Here is a 16,620-nt window from a genome sequence, read left to right as displayed (position 1 = left end):
TTGAAAAGGGAGCCTAGAATGGTCGTTGGGAAAGAATAGCTTATTCAATAAATGGTGTGGGGAAAACTGGATATTCACATGCAAAAGAATAAAATTGGACCTCTATTTTACGCTACTCACAAGATTTAACCTGAAATGGATTCATTGTAACATCTAAAACAATGAAACCCCTAGAAAACAACACAGGGGATCACCTCCTCGGCATCAATCATGGCAATGACTTTTTGTATATGACACCAAAAGCAAAAATAGGCAACAAAATAGGCACCAAAAGCAAAAAAAGTGACAAAAGCAAAAATAAACAAGGGAGCTACATCAAACTGAGAAGCTTCTGCACAGCCAAAGAAGTAATCCACAACATGAGACGGAAACCTACTGAATGGGAGACAACATTTGCAAACTATGCAATAGGAGGTTAAAATCCAGAATGGTGTATCTATCCCAATAGCAAAACAACAATCTGATTTAAAAATGGGCAGAAGATCTGAGTAGACATGGTTCCAAAGCAGACATACAAATGGCCAACAGTACATGAAACATTACCCATCATTGAGAAATGTAAATCAAAACCAGGATGGGGTGCCCCCCACACCTGTAGAATGGCTGTTACCAAAAAGACAGGAGATAACAGCAGCTGGTGAGGATGTGGAGAAAGGGAACATTTGCCCATGGTTGCTGGGGATGTAAGTTGGTATAGCCACTATTGAAAGTTTATGAAGATTCTTCAATAAATTAAAAATGGAACTACCATATGATCCAGCAATTTCACCTCTGGGTAACTACCCAAAGGAAATGAAATCACTGTATTGAGATGTCTGCAGCCCCAAGGTCATTGCAGCACTGCTCACAGTAGGTGAGACATGGAAACAACCTAGGCATACAACAATGAACTGATCAAGAAAATATCACACACACACACACACACACACACACACACACACACACATGAATATTATTTAGTCATGACAAAGAGAAGGAAATCTTGCCTTTTGGACAACATGGATGGACTTTGAGACCAAGTGAAATAAGTCAGACAAAGAAAGACACATACTATGTGCCACTTTAAATGTGGAATCTGAAAAAGCCAGACTTACAGAAACAGAAGTAGAATGGTGGTTGCCAGGGTCTCCGGGGTGGGGGTAATGAAGGCACAAAGGGTACAAGCTCCTAGGTACAAGGTGAGTTCTGGGATCCAATGTAGAGAATGGCGACTAGAGTTAACAGTGCTGTATCATATACTCGAAAGTTATGAAGACAGTAGTAGATCTTCAGTGCTATCACCACACACAGAAAGAAAGACTGCTCATTATGTGAGGGATGGAAGTGTTAACTAACTTTAGTGAAGTAATCATTTGCAATTATACGAGTATCAAATTATCACCATGTGCACCTTAAACTTACACAATGTTATATGTCAATTATATCTCAATAAAGTTGGAAAAAATAAATAAAAGTGCATGTAAACAAAAAAGGATGTACATACATAATAATAAAGTCCTCATTTTCCCATCTTTATTTACAGAAATGAATCCTTCAGTGCTAGTAATGAGAGGGTTAGGAGTTGTCAGTACTTACATAATGACATTCAGACAAGTAGACTCCATTCTGTATTTGGAAGTGGAAGCCAGAGAGAAAGAAGCCAGAACTGTTACAGATTAGGAAATAAAGACAAGGGGAACCCCCTGTGTACCACCCCCCAAATGGCACACAGACCTTGAGAAAGGTTTCAGCACAGCCTTGGACGATGGTGCGTGCTTTGCTCCATGCTTGAGGACAGGGGTCCTACATTTGTCTCCTGACTCTGCCAACCAGCTAACCCAGAGGGGAGGACAAGAAGCCCTTGGTTTTTGTTGACCTTCTGCCTGTGCTCAGACATCTCATTAAGGGATCAACCTGAATGGCAATTTTCAAAATATGGAACCAACCCCATCATTTGAACAGCACTTTGGTTATTTTCTTCCTACTGTGAAGATCTTAAGGGTTTAGGTTATTGTTGTTGTTGTTGTTGTTGTTGTTGTTGTTGTTGTTTTTCAACATGTAGAAGAATTTCCTATCGTGGAACTCAAATCATTTAACATAAAACCTAAGACTTTTTTTCCTTTTTTTTTTTTGCTAAGGGCTCGCATTCTAGCCAGAATTGCCAAACCACACTATAATTCTTTAAGTGATAGTAGGGAGATCAAAGGGACTCACCCTAGAATTAGCTTTAAAGTAAACTATTGGGGTTTCTGGGAAAGAAGGAGCGAATGCGTGTTTACTAGCCCCCCTTCCTGAAGCCCAGTGAAGTGAGCAAAATAAACTCTGTGTTTTCCCTGAAAGGATATCTTCAGTAATGATAATCAAAGATAAAAATAGTCAAGTCCGAGCTTCTTTAGAATGTATTTGTTTTTTTCTTTGTGCTTTCATGTTTTGGGAGAGAAAGTCTATCTGACCTCTCATTAAGTTTTACTTGAAAAGAGCAGCAGCCTTATTATCTGTTCAAATTGTTCCGCTAAAAAAAAATTGGGAAGAGCTTAAACACAGTGTTTACTGTTTTATTAATGCTTTAGAACTGTAATGGCCATTTTGAAATTGGATCCAGAGAGGAAACGGCCCATCCATTTATAGGAAACTTCTAAAAGTTAAAAGTACCATTTTTTAAGAAGGCCCGTCATGATGCCCATTCTGTGAGTATTGGGTGGTACTGGTAACACAGGGCGGAGCAAAGGAGGTTGACAGTCGTGAGTACACAAAACACAGAGTTTACGCTTGTATTATTATTTATTTATTATTTCTATTAACCCACTTTTGCCCACCCCTGCATACCGGCTGTAAAAGAAGAGGGTTCAAGAACTACAGACTGGACTGTCCTGGAGACCAAGGGCCAAGCTCTGCTGCTAGGTTTGCTGCTAGCACAGGTTTGGGCCTTGGCTGTAAGGTCACGGTGACCTCTAACAAACCACTTTCCCCTTCATGCAGCGTAAAGAAACCTTACCGACAGTGAAATAGAGCCCTTGGCTGCCCTGCAGAGTTCCAGCACAGCCACAAAACCTCCGTCTGGGCAGGCAGGTCCGATGCCCCCTCCGGGCTTGGAAATAATCCCGAGAGGCCAGCACGGGACCCAGCCCAGTTCAAAGGTTCTGTATGAGATGAGGTGAGGGGGTTTCCTTGAACGTGGGGATCAGTTTAGAATGCTCACAAGGGTCCTGAACAAAACTGATGTCTCTGGGGTAAACCGTCAAAGACTCCCAGGAGTTCTTGCACCGAGAATGCCCGATCTGTGCCTCCACTATAAACTTTCTTTAATCGCCGTGCACAGCAATAGGCCAGTCAGGCCAAACTCTGTCCATCCTATGTCACTGAAAAATTCTTTTTAAATCCATGACATTGGGACTTTCTCGGAACAGAGAGAGAAGACATGTATCTACTGCTCCATTTCTGCGTACTGAGACAATTAACCAGGGAGAAAGCCCAGCCTAAGCTTCCAGGGTGGACCAAGGCCACTCGCACACTCACGCACAGCCCGCCCCCACCCCGCCCCGATGGTACAGGCACATGTACCCTTCTCTGTTGGATCTCTGAATAGCCAAAGGTAGTGATTAGGGCTACATGGCTGTGTTATTTGAAGAACTATTATAATCGGCTCCATTTTATTTTTGCAGAGAAAGACCTCTGGGCCAAGTCTAGATAATCAGAAGAATATGGGGTGAGGGCACGGGGGAAAAGCCTAAAACTTTGTTGTGTAAAATATAAAAGGCTATTCATTGCAAACAGAGAAAAACATTTGCAAGATATACTGGCTTTAAAGACTTGTTTCCCTCTCTTAATATGGACTTAGGCTGTCCAGTCCCTGAAAATAACTGTTGGACCTTGAGACATCTTTGTGTGAATGTGTGTTTTATCTAAAGGCACCCAGAGGAGATCAAGAGACATGAAGAATAATAAGACATGTCATGATTACTTCCCACTGCCCGAAGCCCCAACGTTAGCAGCATTCGGCATGACAGCAGCCACCCTGTAGTGTCCTGTCCTAAGTACGTGCCACTGAGCCCACCGCTTCTCCCACAACTCAGACCAGGGAGCATGGGCCCCTGTGTGCACTGCTCCGTCTAAGCGTGTCTACGGGTCCTAAAGTGAAACCGACTCCTGCAGGCAGTGAGTGGAACACTCTTACAGGAGGGCAGAGATCGGCCCTGTGAAATACTTATACAGGATGCTCTCTCCAGCAAATCAGAGCAGGGCAGAGGTAGGGCAGAGGTAGGGCAGAAAGGCTAGAAGCTGGACATACCTGCACAGGGTTTGACTTTTTTGCCTCCGGTTACAGAAACAGTTATAGTCAAGGTAGTAGTGGACATGGCCGCACTCTACTTCTCTCCTGAAATGTGGGGCCCTTCAGTGGAGCTGGATACAGAGCTCTGTGTTAAGTGGTACCTTGCGGGGTGTGATGGTGCCTGGCCTTCAGCAAAGCGCTACCTGGGCAGGGCCGCTGTCTCTCACCCAAGAGAGACTGAAAGGGAAACAGAGAGCTCAGCAGAAGCGTGCAACTGGACCGAAGATGGCTGGAGATGCGTAGGCTCTTGAGAGTCCTTCAGGTCATTCATACCATCCTATTGGAAAATTAAATGAGCTGTACCTTCCAAATATCAGAAATGTAGGAATGCCCAGAGATACCTGGGTATCATCTGCATTTATGAACGGACTTTTTTCTGCTGGTGGTGGAAGGGGCCAGGAAGAATGTTATTCACCCATCACTTCACTTTCCACACTTTTATTCTAATTACACTGCAGTCAGATTTTCAGTAACTTTGACTTTGCTACAACATGAGATGTGTCTTTATAAAACACATTTAAATTGTTAAAGTTCAATAGCCAAAGTTTTCATCATTTTGAAACAATTTTACTTGACAAAACCTAAAATAAATCATCAATTTGATTATTAAAAAATGTTTTGACTTTTTGGTTCTGCCTAAGAAATTACTGAAAAAAATTTACCTTAATGGGAATAGTCCTTTCAGAATATTATTTTTTAATGTTTTTTTTAATTAATTAATTTATTTTTAGAGAGGGAAGGGGGGAGAGAGAGAGAGAGAAATAGAGAGAGAGAGAGACATCAATGTGCGGTTGCTGGGGGTTCTGGCCTGCAACCCAGGAATGTACCCTGGCTGGGAATCGAACCTGGGACACTTTGGTTCCCAGCCCACGCTCAATCCACTGAGCTACGCCAGCCAGGGCTCAGAATATTATTTTTAATCTCCAACTCTACACCTGTGTAAAAAGTCCTGACGGGGGAGCAGAAAGGAAAAAGGACTCATGGACAAGGGATGGTGGTGCGGGGAGTGTGGGGGGAAGGGTATAGGGGCTAAAAGTAATGTAAAAAATACAATAAAGATTAAATTAATAAACCATGACTGGCAAAGCTATAACATAAACATGGGGGAAATTAACTAATCAACCAATATTTTTTGAGCAAAAACAAATATTTAAACATAAAGATTTTTTTTCTCCTCAGCTCAGTTTTTCTCCAAGCTGAATTCCGTAATTTCTGCTGAAATCATCTATAATAATGGAGAGCCAGTGTCTCTGCTTTTCTGATGCCAAATTAATCAAGACCTGGAACAAAAGAATGGGGATACTAAGGAAAATTATTATTAATAAAGAAGTAGCCCAAACTTATGAACCAAAATATGAACTTGGTTTTTGGGAACTTCAGTCCTGATTCTACTTCTCTGTGTGATTCTGTGATCAAAGAAAAAAATGTGTGGGAACAAGCAGTAAGTCCTAGTAACATCTTATCTTAAACTTGTATGATGCCATCATTAAAAAACAAATATTTACTGAGTTTTCAAAGCATTATGCTAACTAGCAAAAATACAAACATACATAAAAATGCTGCTCCCCAAAAAGTCAAACACAAACATGTACTCAAAAAAATCCTAAAAATATTTTAAGTTTACTTCAAATTTTAGAGACACTTAAGATTATTTTTGCCTTCTAGTGGCTTGTAGAATTTCATACCATTTTCAAAATAATCGCAATGTAAAATTAATCTTTCATTTTAATTTGTACAACAAAATCATCTTTACAGGAATAGTCCAAGCCGAAAAATTCTTTGCCAAAAAAGTCTTTTATTCATTAAATTTTAGTGACCAGGAAAAAAAAGTATATTGGATACTAAATCAAAAGAGCAGAAGTTATTTTCAGATCTGCTTTTAATTGGTATCCTCACACATTCAGCCAACATAGTGGGAGAAAATAAACTCTTCTTTTGCTTAACCACATTTTTCACAATCAGACATCCGTGTCCTCCGCCTTCACTGCCATCTCTGTTGAGCGGATCTAACATCAGGTCGGGAGAACGGTTATAGTTATAAATCAACGTGGCACTCGCCACAGGCATCCGTTTCTAGTCCAGTCCCTTTGAAAGGAGCCCTGGCTTATAATTCTTAGTTCTTAAAAGTGTGACTAGAGCAGGAACATGACTTATGAAAGTAGTACTTACAACTACAAGATTCAGAAAACTTTTCAAAGAAAACTCCAGTAGTTGCTTAACAATACTGGGCCCACAGATCAGAACTAAAACTGGCTTCCAGAAGCTTGGTGGACGTTTCTGCATGCCGTTACCACCTTGTAAGTGAAAACATCTTGGAAAGACAATACGCCTTACGCTCTCTTAATATCTTCCACCACCAGACATAGTCTAGCAGTGCAAGAGATCGACAATAATTACAACATTCATGAGAGAGGGTTCGATATTTTTAATATTGTGGCAACTGACAGTGGAAGTTCAGGTTAAATATTCTTAGGGATACTATGCAAAACGGATTTAAATTATATCTTAATTTACTTATTAAACTCCTACCTCCTCTTTTCCATCTGCAGGTGTTCCTGAAGAAGGCCAGACGGAGACATTGTGCATTAGTGCTTTCCGACAATGCTACAGAAGTAGTCGAAGAGCTCTGACCCCCTGCGCTGCTGGGTCCCCCCAAGACACACAGCTCACACACCCCCAGAGGTGGGCTCTGACCAGTGGCCTCCAAATTTCCAGAACTCAGAGTCTATTCTAAACATAGGAAATCCAACTGTAAAAAGAAGAAATACAGTATGCCCCAATTTTCTTCATAGCAGTTGTAACAAAAATTAAAATAGGTTTATACCACAACCCTATATTGAACTTCCCTGACCTTGGTTTGTCACTCCAGCACCACATTGAAATTCATCAAAATTCAAGTAGCTATAAAGGAAGCACAAATAGAAATAATAGCTTGAAATGTTGAAATAATTGGTCAGAGTTATTTAGATTCTATAAACAGCAATCAAAATGAAAAACAGCACTCTTGGCCTCCAAGAGGAAAAGATTCAGATAAAAATGTTTTTCTAATGAGCAGTATGCTTTGGTATAATATTATTATAGGAAAGACAAAAATTCCAATCATCCTTGCTAAATTGCATGTCTGCGAACTTCAGCTATTTTGAGATTTTTTTTTAAGTTAAACCATTTCTGGGTTACAGAAAATATGTGCAGTTCCTTTGTGCATGGAAATGAAATGGAATCTCTTCATTCCATCTTTTTACTGAAACTCCTTAGAAAATTAGGTGAATCTGATGATTCATGAAACAGACTTTGAAATTATGCTCCACACATCTTATTGCCCCCATGGGGTAATTGTGATGATAATAATAGTTGCCATTTTTGCATGATGCCTTTTATGTACTACATTTATAATTTTCACCAAAAAACCTGCATGTGATTACTTTTATTTAAGGTGTTCATAGTTTGCCCAAGATCACCCGGAGTCAGAGCCAGGAATCAAGCCATCTAAAACCAAAATGTAGCCCTGGCTGGTGTAGCTCAGTGGATTGAGCGCAGGTCTGTGAACCAAAGCATCACTGGTTTGATTCCCAGTCAGGGCACATACCTGGGTTGCCATATCCCCAGTATGGGGTGTGTTAGAGGCAACCACACATTAATGTTTCACTCCCTCTCTTTCTCCCTCCCCCATCTCTCTAAAATAAATAAATACAATCTAAAAAAAAGACAGAGAATTAAAAAAAATTTAAAAAATTTAAAAAACATGCGAGCTCTGTTCATGAAGCAATGATATTTAGATAATTCTTGGAGATCCTGATACTGTCTTTTGTTTTTTCTAAAACCTCCATAAATAACCTCAGTCTCGTGCTATCAGTCAAGCCTCTGAAAACACTGAAACTCTAAATTACCAAGGTTAGACATTTCCTAGTGAAGCAGTTTTCATAAAACATCCTCTTAGTAGGAAAGAATACTAATTTAAAGTAGAAAAAATTCTCTTTTAAAAAGTTTCATCAGCCAGACTCTCCAAATTCAAAAGCAAAAGTGTCTCTTCCTCCTGCCCAAGGTGCACCTCTTCGCCTGGGTGCTACAACTCCCGTCCCCAAAGTGGGGTCCTCTTGTTACCATCAGTACTCAGCTAGAAAGGGGAGCAAAGGGAACTGAGCTCAATAAAATGGAGAGCATACGCCTATTTGCTGTATCAGGAAGCTGCAGCTCTTCACATTCCAGGGGGTCATACCTTTGCTCCTCCAAGGGATTAACACTCCTCCCTCCCCCCTCCCCTCTGGTACCAGACTGTTGGGGGAGGGGCGCAGGAGGAGGTGCTGGACCGTAGAGGCCTGTCAGAGTAACTGGGGGATGGACCCTATGCAAAGTCCGCAAAAACTTGGGAAGTTGACTAGTCACTTTGAGCAAGCACCTGGTCCAAGCCAAGCTCCTGGTTAGAACCCCAGGGGAACAAAGAAGCTCTCTGGCTTGCCTGTGACCCACACTCGCATGGTGCACACGCCTGTTCTCTGTTTGGCCACGTGGCTTTAGCAGCCGAGTGGCCCATGGCCCCCAGGAGGGAGCCCGAATACCTCCGCACAGCAACGGACTGCAGCTGGAAACCCCCGCGGAGCCAGCCGGATGGATGCGGGACTGCACTGGACTTGAACATGGAGCGGGAACTCGGAGCAGTGGCCTTCAGCCCGGCCCTGCTGAAGACAAGATTGGACCTTTTCCACGGCTAGACGAACTGAGATGAGACATTGGGAAGTCAGGAGGGGAACCCTCTTAATTGTACATCATCCATAAACCATACAGTACAGCCACATCCTCCCATGCGGATCTCAGGAAATCTTTTTCTTTGGTTGCCACAAGAACCACACTTCCTCTGATAACACTCTGACCAGCAACCTGAGTGATGGTTAGAAATGCACAATCTCAGGCCCCAAACCCAATGGTTGAGCCAGAATCTGCACTTGAACAAGATCTGAGATCTCATTTGTTCACTAAAGTTTGAAATGCTCTGCTAGACCATGTATATCTTACCCCTACCTTGGGTTCCTCGATCACTCCATTCCTTTCCTGTGTTCTCGATTTTCCTCTGCATGTTTTTCATCTCTCATATCAGGGTGCTCTTTTAAAAGCCCCTGCTGAGCCTACCCCGTACCCAGCTGGGATCTCACTTCTCTCCTTTTCTCAGTCACGTTCCTTGAAGGGGTGTCTGTACTCCCTGAGTCTGTATCTTCACCACCTGTTCACACTTCCACCCAGGGCAGTATAAGCATCTGCGGAACACCATCTGGTCCCTACTATAAGCTAAGCACTGTATCAGACTCTGAGGATTAGACAAGTAAGAGACACAACCCTCGTCTTCAAATGGCTAACTCCAAAGTCGTTTTGACATAGACCACCACTGACTCCCTAATTTGCCAGTTTCAGTAAGCACTTTTTGTGGGTTATGAGACAGCAGGATCCAGCTACCTTCCATAAGTCAGACATTAAAGACTTTGCAAAAAAAAACATAAAATAATGCTACTCTTCTAATTTTTAAAAGAAAATAGTTATTTTTATAAAACTATTATTTGTCATATGATGGGCTTATTTTTTTTCACATGACTCAATAAAGGTTTTCAAAATTTGTTTTAATCTTTAATACAGATCAACAGATGTAACCTCTGTAAAAGTTTCTGGTCTCTCCCATATAGACCAGACCATGCTTGTTAAGAATGTTTAGAGGTTCCTGAGACCACAGAGTTTTAGAACAACTGGATCCCATTTTAAAACCAGGTCCGTTGCTCCACAAGTCCCTCAGATCTACACAGCTATCAACTGTAGGCTTCATAGTGGAGGCACATGAATAAATTTGCCTCCGCACGTCTCTCCTGTTTTACTAGTGCAGCCAAAGGCACCTTCTCCCCGAGGGTGCCATGCACAGTGGAAGCAGCGCATGGCCACTAGCCCTGAGAAACCAGGACTTCACTGCAGCACTTGCAGCAATGGAGGCATGTGCTCTTGTCTGTTGAGAATGAAAAAGAGCAAGGAAAAAACAGGTGCAGAATTGGTTGGAGTGTAAATGTTCTTTCTTGGTTTATTTTGCCCGTAAGCCATATTAGCTACAGCTCTTACAAATAAAATCAGTACTGTTGTGCTCTTATCTTGAATACTTCCTATGTGCCTGGATATGAAGGCGTACCAAGCCATTCCAGAAGATGGCTATAAGAGCAGTAGTTTTTATCTAATAGCCAATATTGGCTATTAGAGCAGAAATATTTAAGGTATTTGCATTTTTGTTTATAAAACAAATCAATTCATCAGAAGAACACATCTTTTAAATTACACCCAGACCAGGAAAGGTCATGCTTTGGTTTCAATGGTAAAATATGTGAACAATGTAACCTCCCTGTAACTCATATATTCTGCACTTGGTTTTTAGCTGTAACTTTGTTGAGAGCATAAGCACCTTCATTTTAAGTTCTTACCACTGAATCTTACAAGCAAAAAAAAATTAACTATTAAACTTGACCTCTGTACACTAGTATCAAATGTGTATATTTCTGTACTGGTGGTGGAAAGGAGGAACTTCTGGATTCAAATATTTACTATTCAAGGCAGAATGAAGAAAAGTAACTTGCTACTGCTTAGCCCTAAAAGAAAATTCAAATGCAGTCTCTCGTCATCCAACACAGGTAAACTCAGCAGGCAACGCAACTTTTCATCAGACAGGTTTTACCACATTCTTTAAGAACAGCCTAGTTTACAAGCTTTGCATGCGTGTGCTTCAAGCCTTTCGTGTTTAAGACACAAACAAAGCCTCAGGCAACTTATTTTCATCTTGTCCTCACAGAACACGTGTAGGACACAGAGATTTTTTTCATATATTTTATTATGTTATTACAGTTGTCCCATTTCCCCCCATCACTCCCCTCCTCCCTGCACACCCTCTCCCACCCACATTCCCCCCCTTTAGGTCATGTCCATGTGTCATACTTACAAGTTCTTCAGCTTCTACATCTCCCATACTATTCTTACCCTCCCCCTGTCTATTTTCTACCTACCATCTATGCTACTTATTCTCTGTACCTTGTCCCCCTCTCTCCTCCTCCCACTCCCCTGTTGCTAACCCTCCATATGATCTCCATTTCTGTGGTTCTCTTCCTGTTGTAGTTGTTTACTTAGATTGTTTTTGTTTTTGTTTTAGGTGTGGTTGTTAATAATTGTGTTTGCTGTCATTTTACTGTATGTGTTTTTTATCTTCTTTTTCTTAGATAAGTCCCTTTAACATTTCATGTAATAAGGGCTTGGTGATGATGAACTCCTTTAACTTGACCTTATCTGAGAAGCACTTTATCTACCCTTCCATTCTAAATGAAAGCTTTGCTGGATAGAGCAATCTTAGATGTAGGTCTTTGCCTTTCATGACTTGGAATACTTCTTTCCAGCACCTTCTTGCCTATAAGGTCTCTTTCGAGAAATCAGCTGACAGTCTTATGGGAACCCCTTTGTAGGTAACTGTCTCCTTATCTCTCACTGCTTCTAGGATTCCCCCCTTCATTTTTACCTTGGCTAATGTAATTATGATGTGCCTTGGTGTGTTCCTCCTTGGGTCCAACTTCTTTGGGACTCTCTGAGCTTCCTGGACTTCCTGGAAGTCTATTTCCTTCACCAGGTTGGAGAAGTTCCCCTTTATTATGTGTTCAAATAACTTTTCCACTTGTTGCTCTTCCTCTTCTCCTTCTGGCACCCCTATAATTTGGATGTTGGAACGTTTAAAGGACACAGAGATCTTAGAGGATACACTATTGACAGAAATACCAGCACTGTTTATGTGTTGATAAAGGGCATAGAGAATAGAATGTGTCATTCATATCATTTGGAATGTATTCTGGACCATGGATGTTTAAGTTATTCAATTTATCCTCATATCTGTCTTATAGATTAAAAAGCTTCATTATATATTTCTAAGCATTTTAAGTTATTTTAAATAATCCATTTTGCAAAATAACATTAAGTATAAGTTATGTAAATCTAACGCTTCTAAACCAAGGATTACCAACCACCTTCTCGATTGGACGCAAGGTAACGCTCACAATATCCAGCCTTTACTGTCTACGTAACCTCCCACAGAATGTCGAGGTGTGGACGGCGTCACACTGCGGACTCTCACAGACAGGCTCACAATCACTATCCTAAACAAAGAAGTCAAAAGAAAGATTTCAAGTAGCTTTTATTCAAAAGCAAAATGAATAAGAACATAACAGAAAAGGCATGTGGATTGGTCTGAGCCACTGACACCATTGGCACCAAAAGCATCAACACCCTTCATGACACTGAAGCTCCCACACCTTATGTTATGCGCTTAGGAGGTAAAAGTTTGAATTGAAAGAAGCAAACCAAATGATAACACTTAATTTTTGCAATCTGAAAAACTCAGTATATTCTACACTGGCTTTTAACTGTAATTTTGTGGAGAGCACAGGTGACTTCATTTTAAGATCTTACCACAAAATCTTATGAGCTAAAACATTAACTATTAAACTGTATGTATGTGTGTACAAAGCCTTCTAAATTGGTTCTAAGAACTATTTAAGATGATTGCACACTCTTTGAAGTGATTTTATTTTAACTTTAGTCAAGGATTTAAATAATGCACAGAAAATGTGGACCAAAGTCATTTGCCTGTTCAAAGTATGAATGAGTGTACACATATACATGCACACAAACACATACCTATCTACACACACGCACATGTTAGCTCCTGGGTAATGGAAATACAAATATGTATTTGCATGTGTGTATAAATGTACATATATGTACATATGTAAGATTTCCCCAGAAGAAATACATTTCTATAAATAGAAAAGTGTAAAAAGTGATGAAACTATGCCGCTGTACAATTTTCTTACAAGCAGTGATATAGGAACCTTAAGCTTATAGATGCTTCGTCTTGAAAGCTATATTATTAGACAAACATTAATGGCTGAAAAATCTCTCTTAAACTATGTTTTTATCAAATGAAATAAGCAGGGTGTATGTTATATACAACCCAAGTATAAAGCTTTCCTAATAAGCAGTATACACAAATCAGGTATCTTTGTTTAAATAACTTTTACACAGAATTAATGATTTCCACTTAAGACATACTGAAGTTTGATTTGCCATAGAATACAGATAACTTCTGTTTTATTCACAAAGGAACATGGAAAACATTAGAGGTTAAATACTGTGGAGTTCTTACATGCTCCTGTTTCAGTAATTTAAAGCAAACCACTACATCCGGCGAAAGGTGATGTTAGTCAACTTCCAAAAGTCCACCCAGCAAAAACACTTAAAAAGTTTCAGTTCTCATTTGAGCTCCATTTCCCCAAATATATTATGGTCACTAACAGCAATATACAGAAATGACCCACAACTTGATCACTTAGTGTCTCTGTACAAGTTTCCTAACAAAATTAATCCCCTAGTCTACAAGTGCTAAGTTTTAAGAAAGTGACTAAAGTTAGTATTGTAGGAAATAAGAGTTGGAGGACTAAAGTAAAATTTTCAAATTTTATATTCCACAAAGGACTGTTACCCTAAAATATGTGCAAAAGAATGCTAGTTCTAAATGTTGCTCCATAAAATATTTAGAAATGATATTCATAATATATATTTTTTATAAATGCTGAGTTCTGCAATTGCCCCATTCAATATATTTGCATTTTAAAAAATTGACTATAACCCAATGTTTTCAAAAGGTACTTAATCTCAAACTCTTCTTGCCCATTAACAGTCAGCCAAGTTAGTATTACTCATATTAAACACTGAGAAACTATGAAAATTCTTATGAGGTGCCATTAAGGACCTATTAAAAAATATGTAATAACAGAAGACTACTTAGAAATATTTAAAATAGTTAAGATGATACAGAAGACAGATATAAATACAAGATGCTAACAAGGTAATGAAATAACACTAGCTTGTTAACTGGCACCACAAGGCATCAACTAGTTTATTACACTGTTTCAAAATATTTCTCCATCCCTCTTGTATCCATTGCTTCCTTTAAGCCCTCTTCACCATCGAAAGGTGCTGAATTTAAATGTCTTCCAAAGTGATCTTCTCATTATAGTCCCAAACTTAACATGCATGTGATTCACTCTGAAATTTATTGAAAATGCAGGCCTCATTTAGTAGGTCTAAGGTGGGGTCTGAGATTCTTCACTTCTCACAAGCTCCCAAGTAATACTGAGGTAACTGTACTTTGTATAACAAAGATCTAATCCATTCTGCAAGCCACTGCCCTATGACTGTTCCTAAAATACCACTTAGCTCATGTTACTGCCTCAGGAATCTACTATTAACTCAGTGAATCTTGTATAAACAGTCACACTCAATTTTATCAGATTTTCAATAAACGATTCAATGTGTATTTCACAAGTGTACACACCTGTGTAGCCTACGCTCTCCCCGGAAAGTTATAGGACATGGCCATCACGCCGACCCTGTTTTGACCCAGCTCTATAAATACCCTGCCACCGTTCCACTGCCTTCCACCTGGACTTTAGGACTCAGCTGAAGCCCCTCCTTCTTCAACATACACCCCAATTCACTCGCAGGCCTCTATCTAAACTACTACTACATTATTGTCCCCTTATCCATGGGGCATATATCCCAAGACCCCAGGGGAATGCCTGAAACTGTGCATCGTACCAACCCTATACATACTGTTTTTCCCTCTACGTACACACCTTTCACTCAGAGAGAGCACTTTGCGGGATTCGTTTTGGCTCATCCAAACTGCCAGCATCGCTACCCTTGCCTTTGAACACAAACGCTGAGATGCCATGACAGTGGATCTGCTGCTGAGACAGGATCTGAGTGTAATAGGCAGGGTGTAAACAGCGTGGGTACCGTGGACGAAGAGATGATTCACATCTCAGGCAGGATGGAGCTGGGCAGTGCGAGGTTTCATCACGCTACTCATAATGGTGCACAACTTATGAGTTACTACTGGAATTTTCCATTTAATAATTTCAGACTGTGCTTGACCACGGGTAACTGAAACCGTGGAATGCAAAACCCCAGATAAGGGGGAACGACTGTACTTTTAAGGCCTGGCCATCACCATCTCTCCCTGAACAAATGCAGTGGGCTCCTCACATGTCTCTCGACCTCTACCCCTGCCCCCTCCCCAATTTGTTATCCGCAGAGCAGTCAGTGATCACCGAAAATTATAAACTGAACCAGGTCACTCTCTCACTTAAAACCCCCCCAAAGGTCCACGATCACAGCTGAGATACATCCAAATGCTTTCCCTGCCTTCCTGTGTCAGAAGCCCCACCTCTCCGACCTCGTCTCTTACTCCTTTCTCCATTGCTTTCCAGGCTCTGGCCGTAGGAACCTTCTCTCTGGTGTTACCACACAGTGAGACGGTCTCACTCCCAGGACTAGGCATTAATTATTCCCTCTCCCCTTCCCCACCACGTTTCTATTACTGGCTACTTTTTGCTGTTCAGAGCTCAGCTTCCAAGGTACCTCCTCACAGAAGACTTCCCTGACCACAAAATCTAAAGTATACACTCAGTCACTGTCTAATACAATTCCAACTTTAATTTTCTGTGTAGCATCTATTATTGACATGTATCTTATTAATGTGCTTATCTGTTTCTTATCACAAAAACACAAGCCCCAAGATTCTGGAACTTGTTGATACTGTTCCTAGCTGTAACTCCAGCACTTAGGACAGCATCCAGCTCATTACAAGTAGATGCTCAACAAATGTTTCCTAAATAAATGTTACCATACATGATATATACATACTATGCAGATGGAATTGTGTCTGTGTCCCCATACAAAACATAACGTGAAATTTTATAGAGAATAAGAAAGCTACTGCTAGTCATAAAACAAGGTAAATCCTCCACAAGAAAGAAAGGGAAGACAAGAAATGCAGCTTTAATTTGGAACAAAAGTAATAAAAAAACACAGATTAATTCAAAGTTTAATCACATGAACTTTAATCAGTCAAGTTAATGAAAATATCAAAAATTAGAGTTAGGGTATGGCAGCAGAAATTGAATTTTTGTTGCAAATAATACAGTATCTGGTGTTTCCATTGCTGACCAACTATGCAGCAGAAAGAGCAATTGCATTGAATCTCAATTCGTCAGGGTCACGTTCCATAAACTTCTTGCAAACTTCTATGGCATCCTATGGGGGGAAAATGTATAATTTTTCAGTTTATAAACATGTGTTTTACTTCCAAATGGTGCTTCATATTTTCCTAATTCATACTAATGTTACACTTCAGATTTCTTTCTCCAAATGAAACATGACTCAGAGCACACCAGAAAAACAATGGCTGGTGG

General features: G+C 40.3%; 1 protein-coding gene across 1 annotated transcript in view; it reads right to left on the bottom strand.

The window, feature by feature from the left end:
* Positions 1 to 16,245: 16,245 nt before the first annotated feature.
* The window catches only part of UCHL3 (ubiquitin C-terminal hydrolase L3), a 46,193-nt gene continuing 45,818 nt past the window's right edge, over positions 16,246 to 16,620 (bottom strand). Inside the window, exon 9 of the mRNA XM_045839130.1 lies at positions 16,246 to 16,462. Coding sequence (XP_045695086.1) covers positions 16,379 to 16,462 — 84 coding nt within the window. The 3' untranslated portion in view covers positions 16,246 to 16,378. The remainder of the gene's footprint in view (positions 16,463 to 16,620) is intronic.

Source organism: Phyllostomus hastatus, unplaced genomic scaffold (assembly GCF_019186645.2).
Source record: "Phyllostomus hastatus isolate PE091 unplaced genomic scaffold, TTU_PhHast_1.1 phas_contig_29, whole genome shotgun sequence".
Classification (NCBI taxonomy): domain Eukaryota; kingdom Metazoa; phylum Chordata; class Mammalia; order Chiroptera; family Phyllostomidae; genus Phyllostomus; species Phyllostomus hastatus.
Note: the sequence above shows the minus strand (reverse complement) of the source record. Positions and strands in the feature narration are given on the sequence as shown.